The 11444-nt window shown below is 41.3% G+C and overlaps 1 protein-coding gene across 1 annotated transcript; it reads right to left on the bottom strand.

The window, feature by feature from the left end:
• Window positions 1-267: 267 nt before the first annotated feature.
• On the bottom strand, window positions 268-4466 carry LOC131111326 (PR domain zinc finger protein 12-like). The gene is made up of 5 exons (XM_058064093.1): window positions 3882-4466; window positions 2390-2580; window positions 2147-2302; window positions 1890-2004; window positions 268-1617 (listed from the first exon to the last, which is right to left on the bottom strand). Exons 1-5 carry the CDS (start codon window positions 4108-4110, stop codon window positions 1103-1105), a joined length of 1206 nt encoding a protein of 401 aa, XP_057920076.1. The 5' UTR covers window positions 4111-4466; the 3' UTR covers window positions 268-1102.
• Between the last annotated feature and the right edge of the window lie 6978 nt (window positions 4467-11444).

Here is an 11444-nt window from a genome sequence, read left to right as displayed (position 1 = left end):
AGTACCAGAAGCAGTGCAAATATAACAATTATTAAAAAATAAAATCGAATAAAATATGGTCAAGTTTAAGTTGCAGGTACTGAATACTGTCCAATAGTTATTGAATTAACTAAAATTACTTTACTGTTAATGTGCATGCATGGAAATATACTTTGACTTACCGTTTAAGCTAATATTTGATCATTCAAACACACACATAAATTCATATGATTTATTTAGCATACAAGGACAAATGTATTTACACTCATATAAAGTCATAGCATACAGTACACTTAGCATATCTTAGCATGACACAATAATTGGCTCCGTACACGTTGAAATTTGCGTGTGAACGTTTATCATTCACTCAGTTCTTTGTATGATCAGGGCCTTCAATCAGGTTTAAAGTGACATTTTCATATTTGACAATGGAAACTTGGGATGTTTGTGTTAATGGTTGAAGGATGAAGTGTTTTTGGGGCCCTCCCCTCCCAAAAATGCTACCACAACATTTAAGAAATCCGGTTACGAGTGGAATAAATAGAAAACATGGGGTGGGGGCTTGTGACAGGCGGACCTTCAGCCTCTTTCATGCAGAGATCCTGCAAAGTAGCGGCGTAACCAACCTTGGCCTTTCACACAGAACCCTAACAAAGCAGCTCCAACCGGGCTCTACCTGAAGACCTCAGCAGAATATCTTTTCAAACAGTGGCCAACCCACTTCTGCTGGGGATGAAAAACCGCCAGAACGACTTCCTGCCATCATTCCGTGACGGTGCTGTTCATACAGAAGTTGGCTTTTACAGGCAGTTGCTCCTTTTTCACAGAATTTTCTGGCTTTTGAGATGGTGTCACTTCCTGTGACTTTGTACTTACTGTAACTCATCACCACCAAATTTGGTACATAGCTTGGGGGGGCCGACAAGCACATGTCTGTAAAAGACTGTTTGAAAAACATGGCCGCCATCATCTAATCGTCAATGATAACAGTTTGTGTCTGGTATTGTGCAGGATGTCCATGTCAAAGAGGCAATTGCGGGATGTTGATGACGTGAGAGATGAATGTTTTTACACATAAAGTCTCCTGTCATCTAAAGTGCAACGTTGTTTCGTTCGGCCGTGGTCAGAGCACCAAGGCTGGGATGTGGTGCACCATGGGAACGGGATGGTGGTGGTGGTGATGGTGGTGGTGCTGTTGGCGAACGACGGATGGCATCGGCTGGGCGGCCGTAGGAGGCGCTGCAGCAGCACTAGGAGGAGGAGGAGGAGGTGACCCCTGTGCGGCCGCCTCGGGCCCGGTGATGGCGGGTTTGTGTCGGGCGCTCTTCTGGTGCGCGCGCAGGCCGGCCAGCTGCGAGTAGGCGCTCTGGCACACGTGACACTTGTAGGGGCGCTCCCCCGTGTGCAGGCGCACGTGGTTACGCAGCGTGGACGACTGGCTGAAGCGGCGGTTGCAGAAGCGGCACACGAAGGGCTTGTCCAGCGTGTGGATGCGCATGTGCGAGCGCAGGTTGCTGCGGGAGTTGAATCCGCGGTGGCAGATGACGCAGCGCATGCGGCCTGAGGTGTGGACGGAGGAGGCGGAGGACGACGAGCACGAGGGCGGAGAGCAGATGGACTCGCAGGACTGGGAGTCATCTAAGGAAGACAGTACTGTTACTTAGGCATGTGGAGGTATTACTGACATTAATGAGGTATTATTACTGACACCAAAAATCACTCATATTCATACGTTTGAATTATTGTAATTAAAATTTAAAAAAGGCCTTAAAAACTGCAAATAGTAAAATAAAAAAAGGATTAAAAAGATGAAATAAGTAGTGTAAATACTCCCAAAAAATACCAATACTAAAAAAATATATTAAAAATATATTTAATATATTTAAAAATATATTTTAAAAAAATCTTACCATTTCTGCTCTTCTTCTGCTGCTCTTCGTCTGTTCCTGGAACTCCAGGAATTCCCAGGAATGTATTATGAGTGTTTCCGTACCACACAAGAAGCTCCTGGTCTGGTGGAATAGTCTAAATAAAGGGACAGGATTCTATTAATGCAATAATAATAATATTATTATTAATATGTATAAATGTGGGTGTTATTGCTGCTGGCGGCCCACAGAGAGTCGTGTTTTAAGGATAGAAGAATCCTACAAAAAGTTCCCTGTACCTCCACAGCTTTGTAGTAGATGCTGCTGCCAATCTGGACCACCTCCAGGTTCTGCTCTTGCTCATTGCGGGCACATTTGATGTAGGTCATCCAGCTGCGTTGGTCCTCCTGGCTGGCATCGATGAAGTACCGCACGGTGCCATCCTCGTTGAACACCTTCAAGAAGATAAAACCATTCAGATCATCCACAGGTTGGAGACCTCAGCTAGACCTCCAGGGCCACGTGAAGACCTTCAGGCTCACCTCCCACATCAGGTTGTTGTTCTTCAGTAAGTCGACGTGTTCCGGGGAGAGAACTTTGCCGGTGAATGGGCCCATCTCGGTGCCGGCCTTGATCCAGGTTTTGGAGAAGATTCCAAGACCTTCCCCTGGGATGGAACTCTGGGCGATGATGACTTCGCTGGGAAGCACCAGACTGGATAACTTCTGGACTTCTACAAAGAGACATAGATCATTAAATAATTGTTTCATTTTATTGACAAATGTTTGGCATCTTTTTTGGGGGGTATTTTATTTTGAAAATTTGCATTTAGCATTTTTTTGGCGTTTTTCTTAGAGCAGCTTTAAAAAAAACTTTTGTTTTGTACTTTTTAAAAATACATTATTTTTTTGCTCACCCCCCTCCCTCCATTTTTCATTTTTGACATTTCCATTTATGGCGCCAAACGGTCTCGTGCAGGACCGGTTCTGAATGGACGGGATCGAAACATTAAGGGACACATTATCCTCCGTTTAATTCGATTATCTGCTTCAATTCAACGTTTTTGTTGTGCGTCAAAAAACCCCCACGGAAAGCATTTTTTTATCCCCGTCGAAAAGGGTGAGAAAAAAAGACAAAAAAAAACTCCTTTAATGTCAAAATCAAAGTTTTTTTTTGTATTTCAAGCCGCAAGGGAAAAAATGCAAATAAAAGCTTTGTCCGGTGGGGGTTAAATGGTCCCCCCATTGCTGGTGTCCAGCAATTGGTCACACTTCAGATGTGATATTCATTAAAAGGTTAGCGCAAAAAAAAGAGACGGCTAATTCCAAATTCATTATCCTTTTAAGAAGTTTGTAGCAATAAATTTGCGCTGAATGAAACCGGGCCCCGTTAAAAGAGACTCGGGAATCTGGGCAAGCCAAAAAATGGAAAGGCGATTAGATGGCTGACATGCCATGAATAGCATTAGATTTAGCCTTCACGCCGCATTATGCCGCGAACAGCAACTCTTTTGGGGGAAAGAACAAGAAAAGAGAGAGCCCCACCGCGGCTGCCAAGCGCAGGAAAAGAGACTGTCCGCAGATTGATGAATGCGCGGATAAAGTTCTCCAAAAAAAAGAAAAGCCGAGCTTCTCCTTGGCGCAAAACTTTCCCAGGTCAAGCGCAAAGTTAACCAAATGCATTTAAAAAAAAGAAGGGGGGGGGGGGGGCTTTCAATCACAGGCATTCTACAATTAAATAGGGGGGTATGTGGGAAATAAAATCTGTTGACGCCGGGTTTCAATTTTAAAGACATTAAAGTAGCCGTCAGTAAATTCGACCATCAACTTGTCATGTCTGGATGTTCTTCCTTATTTGCATCTGCTTTAAGGAAAATACAACTAATTGAACCGGATTAGCTTCAGAAAGCAGCACATTCTGTGTTTGCCGGATCCTCACAGCGGACTCGAACCGATGACATCAATCAGGGTTCATTCCACGGAGGGACAAGAAGATAAACAATCAATCGGAGAAGGTGTTAATAAGAGTTCCTACCTCCAGCGAAGGACTGCGCCAACACTTCGGCGGTGAATGCGGTTCTGGTGCAGCCGGCGTGCCGCTCCTCGGCCTGCAAGTGTTCCCCCCCCTGCAGGACGTTCCTCCAGCGGCCGTACAGGAAGCTGTGCAGGACGTCCGACGTGATCACGTCCGACAGCACCGCCCGGGCAGGACACTTAAATCCAGACTTGAGGGCCAAAGCTTCTGCGGGCAGCACGGAGCCCATGTCGTCCCTGGGTCTCGGATGGCAGCTGGAAGATGACAAACTAGGAGGTGGAAGAGGAGAAGGTGGTACCCCCCTTTTTTTTCCAAAGCGAGCGAGTGAGATCTGGCCCCGCTTGGCTCTTGAGGGGCCCTTTATACCGGCGGGGGGTAGTGCCGCCCAGGCCCCAATTACTTATTAATGACACACCCCTTGCAGCGTGGGCTGCCCACGCATGCTGCTAAACTTCTACTGTTGTGGATAACCGCCGCCATTATCATCCTAAAGCAACACATTGGAATACTCCCTTTTCCTTAACAAATAAACATCATAGTTTTTGTCAGCAAAATACTGTTAAAAATACACATTTCTCACTAAAAGTCTTCTAACACGGATTCCTGCTTTATACTGCCCCCCCCCCCCATTATAATCAAAAATATACATTAGGTAACACTTTATGATAAGGTACACTAATGACAGCAGTTGATAACAAACTACCTAAAAATAACTACTACTCATTAGTTCCTTAGTAACTACGCAGTTCATTAGCTCCTCAGTAACTACTCTACTCATAGTTAATTAGCGCCTCAGTAACTACTCGTAGTTCATTAGCTCATCAGTAACCACTCTACTCATAACTCATTAGCTCCTCAGTAACTACTCTACTCCACTCGTAGTTCATTAGCTCATCAGTAACCACTTGACTCATAATTCATTAGCTCCACAGTAACTACTCTACTCTGTTCATTAGTTAATCAGTAACCACTCTACTCATAGTTCATTAGCTCCCCAGTATACTCTACTCATAGTTCATTAGTTCCTCAGTAACTACTCATTAGTTCATTAGCTCCTCAGTAACTACTCATTAGGTCATTAGCTCCCCAGTAACTACGCTCTACTCATAGTTAATTAGCTCCTCAGTAACTACTCTAACTACATCCTCTGTAACTATTCTAAATGTACAGTGGTCATCAGTTCCTCAATAGCTACTTCGAATGTACGTTTCACAGTAACTACTCTAAATGTATGTGCCTTAGCTCCCCAGTAACTAATCTACTCAGAAGCTCCTGTGTAACTACTCTAAATGTATGTGCCTTAGTTCCTCAGTAACTAATCTACTCAGAAGCTCCTGTGTAACTACTCTAAATGAATGTGCCTTAATTCCCCACTACACTAACTACATCACTCATTAGCTCATCATTAGTTCATTAGCTCTGAGTAACTACTCTAAATGTGCATTCGTCATTAGTTCCTTAGTAAGTACTCTAAATGTATGTGCCTTAGTTCCTGGGGGGGGGGGGGGGGGGTACAATAGGGTTGATGCCGGGTGGCAAAACAGCTTCTGCAGCGCTCTTCCTGTGGAATGAGACAATCTTTGGGGGAGAGGTGTTAGGACACGGCTAGAAATAGAAGCTAGGTAAACGAAAGCAACATTTGGGCATGGTTGTCCTCAAAGGAATGCCCTCCTTTTTGGACGCCCCCGGGCCTGGAGAGGCTACTCTCTGGTGGTGTAATAGGTTTGTGGAACTGCTGGGGGGGGGGGTCATTCCGCAGAGTTTCTCATCCTCACATTTTTTCTCAAAGTATGACTTTCCCTTGTACTTTTTTCTCAATGGTTATTTCCCCAAAGTACAGTACAGTACTGTTTCCCCGGAAAACAATAGTCTCATACCCACTTTAAAAAATGTCACAATGACTTTCATATCCTGACTTTTGCCTCATGTTTTTCTTCATTTTATTTGGAAAATTTATCAATAAGTAATTTTTTTCTTGTAAACAAAACAGCTTATAGGATTCTCATATTGACTTTCTCATCTTAACTTTTCATTTTCCCCCCTCATTCTTTCTCATATGACCGTTTCTCATACGATAAACCTTTCTCTCAGAAAATGACCATTAGATTGAGTATTTTCTCATGACTTTTTTTCTCATGACATTTTTACTTTCGCATCCTGACTTTTTATCATATTGACATTTTTCTCAAAAATGCTGACCATTGTCATTACATTGATTTTTTAATTGAAAATACAAATTCTCAGTTTTTTTTTCTCATTCTGGCCTTTTTCACCCATGACTGTCAGAAAATGACCATTACATTGAGTATATTCTCATGACATTTTTACTTTCTCATACTGACTTCTTTCTCGCCAACCATTACCATGAGATTGACTTTTCTTGAAAAAAACCCAACAAATTCTCATAGGTTCATTTTGTCATACAGACTTTTTCTCATTAGATTTATTTTCTCATACAGACTTTGTCATTTTGACCTTTTTCTCAAATGCTTGACCTTTTTTATTTAAAAAAAAAAAAACAAATTCTCAAGTTTTTTCCACCTCATTCTGGCCTTTTTCATGTTACTTGTTTTTTGTCAGAAAATGACCATTACATTGAGTATATTGTCATGACATTTTTACTTTCTCATACTGACTTTTCTCATGCCTCATGCCTCAATGCTGACCATTTTCATGAGATTGACTTTTCTTGGGGGAAAAAAAAAATTCATAGGTTTTTTTATTTTCTCATACAGACTTCGTTATATTGACCTTTTTCTCAAAACCGTTTAATCAGTAACTTTTTTTTCTTGGAAAAAAATACAAATTCTCAGTTTAATTTTCTCACATTTACTTTTTTACAATCATTTTGACATTTTTTCTCCCAAATATCAACTTTTCCTAAGGCAACTTTTTCCTCACAGCCCCCCCCCCCCCCCCAAAAAAAAGAAATAATGACTATTACATCGCAATGTTCATCATGGCTACTTTTCTCATGGATGAACCCCAAGCTGCACGTGAGATAGAAAAATCCAATAAAAGGTAAGAAGTGGGAGCCATTGTCGTGCCGAGTGCATTTGCTATTCATGTGCCTGTAATGTTATTTAATGAGAGGACTAAGCGCGGGAATGACATGAATAGAAACACGCTCATGTGCTTTTTTTTTTAATATATTTTTTTATGCTGGGAGGGGGGGGTGTTTTACAGCATTGTTCCCATGCAAAGCTGCTTTGACGGGCTGCACTTTTTCAAGGCATGGTTGAGGTAAAGCAGTTTAATATTCATGGGTGTTGTTGTGCTGCACCCCCCCCCCCCCCTCCCTAGTATTAGATGAGTATATACCCTTTTGGCTATTTTTCCAGCTTGATGGAGTGCAGCTAAATGGGCAGTTTTCCTTCTTTATTTAGGACATCTTTATTCCACGGCTGCTTTTCCCCCCATTGAGCTCCTCCCTTTATTCCCCCCGCCTCCCTCAAAGTGATGTCAAGGCCCCTGAAAAGTGTCGCAAATCAATCTTTCATGGGGGGTTTTGAGGGCAATTTGACATCCATGCACGCCTCTTTTCACTCCAACAACTACAAGAAGGATCGGGAGTGGAAAAAATAGGCATTTTTTTTTTCCAAGGGAGGGGGGGGTCGGAGGAGTGGAGCAGGGGGTAAATATGGCAAAAGAAGGTATACATGGCAAGCAGATCCCAAAAGGCAAGGTGAGTGACAGGGCACGTAAAAAGATTACTGCGCAAACAGCTGCTTTTTATGAGCCGGGCTTTTTTTTCCCAGATGAAATTCGGCAGCCCCCGTTCTTTCCTCCCCTCTTCCCTTTCTCATCTAGATTGATTTACATTTATGGCATTCATCAGGCAAAATCCGAGGTAAATGGCGGGACAGGGGGGCGGGGCTCGGCTCTTTATTAAAGAGGAATTAAAATGGAGTGAATTGGGGTAACGCATGGATTTGATTTGCTTATTTATGCATTAACCTTATAGGGGGGTTTATTGGGGGGGGAGCTGGTAAAGGCGCGGGCATGTCAGCCGCGCCACATCATCCCTGCTTAGCCGGGCCATTGTAAAGCCATTTGGGCCATTATTGTGGCCATTTAAAGCCTATCAATTTCGTGTGGATGATTGACAATTATTGCACAAAGACGCACGCTAATTGTTGTCGTTTCAAAGAGCTGCTGGGAAAGCTATCAAAGAAAGCCCGCATAAGGAGATATAGAAAACATGTTAGAATGCATTGGAACACTCAATGAATAATAATGACAGGCACACCTGCACCGCCTGCCTGCTCTATTATATATTATATATAGATATACATATATTACATTCGCTCTGCACAATTCATCACTTTCTCCAAATAATCATCATTATGTGGTTAATAATCATTAATTGATTCTCAAAATTTACAGCTTCTAACACTTTTTTCCATAGAAAACGTTGCCTTTCACACACTCCCGTTTTTCTTACTCTATCTCAAAGACGATTCTCACTTTCATCAAAAAAAATATGGCTTCTCATAACTTACTCATGACTTTTCTTGAAAAATACAAAAAAAAAAAATTCTCTGATGCCGCCTTTTGGCCCTCAAATTTACCTTACAACTTTTTCCCTCAACAAAAAAACAACAAAAAAAAACAAACAAAACTTGATTTCATGGGTTTCTTACACGGACTTCATAACTTATTTATTTTTTCTCACAAAAACACCGCCTTGTGTCAGAAAAAATTAACTCCATTACTTTTTTGCCTTGAAAAATTACTTTTTCATTCATTTTTTCTTCATCACATTTTTAAAAAACAATAGATTTTACTAAAGAAAGGCTTCTTTTAAGGCTCCACTCACTCTTAAGACTCATTACATTGACCCCCACCCCCCCAAAAATGTTGTCTTGATTAAAAAAAAAGTGACTATTCTTTTTATAGACGCCCCCCCTCATAAAATGTTACTTTTTTTTCTCCATCTTTCTAAAAAACAAAAAAACAGATTTCTTCCTCTTTTACTAAAGGGCTATGACTATTCTCATTACACTTTTGTCCAATAAAAAAATGATTTTTTTTTAATACTGCATCTCACAAGAGCCTTTTTGGCCCTCAAAAATTAACCTCAGAACTTTTCCCCTCAAACAAACATACATTTCTCATGGCTGTCTCACACTAACTTAACTACTTTTTTTTTTTTAATTATGCTTCTCACAATTATACTGCCTTTTTTGTCCTAAAAAAATTAACCTGTTTTTTACCCCTCGAAAAATATGGCTTCTCTTTCATTTTTTTCCCTCATAACTTTTTATAAAAAAAAGACTTGATTCTGATTACATTGACTTTTTGTCCTCATCAAAAGGACTTGCCTATACACTTTCTTGAAAAACTATTCACATAAAGACAAAGTTTTTCTGCCATGATTCAAGTCTCATACCATTGGAACACACCATGTTCTAAGAATGTGTCATATTATGGCAGAAACCCCATTTTCAGATAAAAACACCAAAAGATGGGACGTCAAGACATGGGCCGCATACACACACACGCTGGACAAGCGAGTGGTCATTAAAATGAGATTAAGCTGCCGTCGAGAGTACCACGGCATGCGGGATGGCGAAGAGCAGCTAATCTGACGCAAAAGGTGAACGCAGAGGCGCACCCCCCTCCCATTCTTTTTTGTCACATGACACCTGCCCGCCTCGACGGGTGGCTGCACATGCACAGAAACATGAAAAGGTGATTAAATCATCCATGCTCGGTGATCAGACAGTCAAAAGCACACTGACTGATTGCCAGCTTGAGACGAGTCAATAAAGCTTCATGATGGGAGCGATGGCGTCTTCCCACCAGTCAAGCCAGCTACATGCTGTCCAGTTACAGACACAACAGGCAAATATAAGGAAAAGCTCGTACTGTGACTATTGGACAATATTTCATGATTACAGAGTCTTTTTTATGGACTTATGGATGCATCCATTTCATAAAGATTATTTTTACTGTGTCATCTGTGTGTAGTGATATTCATTGATATGGATTATTCATACAATATTTGTCCTCCCACTGCACCATTTACCATCAGAAAAATTACCACTCATGACATTGCTACTTTTCATTCAATATGATTTAAAGTTCTTTTTTGGGGGGGTGAAAAAAAAATCTTCCCACTCATAACTCATTAAGTTTTCTTTAATTACCGACGAACTACTGTTGGATGTCTTTCTGGTAGGAAAACAAACTTTTTGCTGAAAATATATCTTGTAGTACTGTGGTCTTGAATTTTTTTTTCACAACCCAAGTAGCAACAATTGTCAGAATAGATCAGCTGTTGTGACTTATTTTGTCCACAAATCATTTTTTTGGAGAAAACTAATTTTCACATCCCCACAATTTCATAGTTAATATTGACAGAATATTGTGTTTTTCCAAAAATAATGATCGCAGTTTCGTGGTAGACTGGTCTATTAGTCGAAACATTGAATTCCAAGTGGTATGTAGTATCCTGGTCATTAGGGGGCAGTAATGACAAAACATTGATGAGACATTACCTTACAAACAATGCATAAAGTCAGTCAGGGCATGTCCAACTTGATTGTGGGGAAAAAAAATCCTCCCAATTTGTGTGGAAGTGGTAAATTTTTGGCTGCTTAAGTTTTAAGTCACGTCTGTAACCAAATGACTGCTATAAATAGGGGACAACTGTAAATCTGTTTTCCAGAAAAACAACAATCCGGATTTTTTTTTGGAATACCAATTACTAAAAACTGACTATAGTCCACATTTCTTTGCAGCGTAAAGATTTTTCTTCAGAGAAAAAAAAACGCATTGCGACAATACGGCTTTCCAGAAAAAATGTATCCAATTTTTTTGGTTCCTCAAGAGAAAAAACTTTTAAACTTAAAAAAAAAAAACAACAACCTTATTTTAAGCTTATTACCATAACTTTTTTTTTCAGTATACTTAGTTTTACCATTTGAATAGTAATGAATATATTGTCCCCCCCACCCCACCCCACGCTCCAGGATACTAAGCAGCCATCAGATGATGTTGCAGATAAGCAAACAGAGAATTAATGATAATGAATGCCAACCACAATAAAAGGCCGGTCTGGGAATGAGCCTGGAACAAGCGCGTTATTAGCCTGCAACAATGGGACCACCGGGTCATTAGTGTCCACGGGGACGGCGCACTAAAAGAGGAAGAGGATCAAAATCAAGGGCTGGATTTGGAAACAGCTGCAGTGTATCAATGCGGGGGCCGGTATGGGGCTGCTCAGGGGCCAGTGTGGCAGGAGCCCCCCTGCCGGGCGCAAACATGTGCACTGACAGAGCGGGGAGGGGGTGGAGAGGAGGAACATGTCACCAGAAACGCAGCCCGAGGGCGACATGCTGCTACGATTATTATTACCATTATTGTCACCATTTTGAAACCATACGCATGAATTATGTCGGCCTGAATTTCTACACACACATCCACCACGGGGACCTAAATGGAGGTCAATCACAAAAGAGGCTTGCGGAAAATTTATTTGGACTTTGAGAACTGTCAACAGGCTATATAGAAAATAGATTTTCTGCTAATAAAACATACAGTCGGTGTATAATTCTC

Source organism: Doryrhamphus excisus, chromosome 2, assembly GCF_030265055.1.
Source record: "Doryrhamphus excisus isolate RoL2022-K1 chromosome 2, RoL_Dexc_1.0, whole genome shotgun sequence".
Lineage (NCBI taxonomy): Eukaryota > Metazoa > Chordata > Actinopteri > Syngnathiformes > Syngnathidae > Doryrhamphus > Doryrhamphus excisus.
Note: the sequence above shows the minus strand (reverse complement) of the source record. Positions and strands in the feature narration are given on the sequence as shown.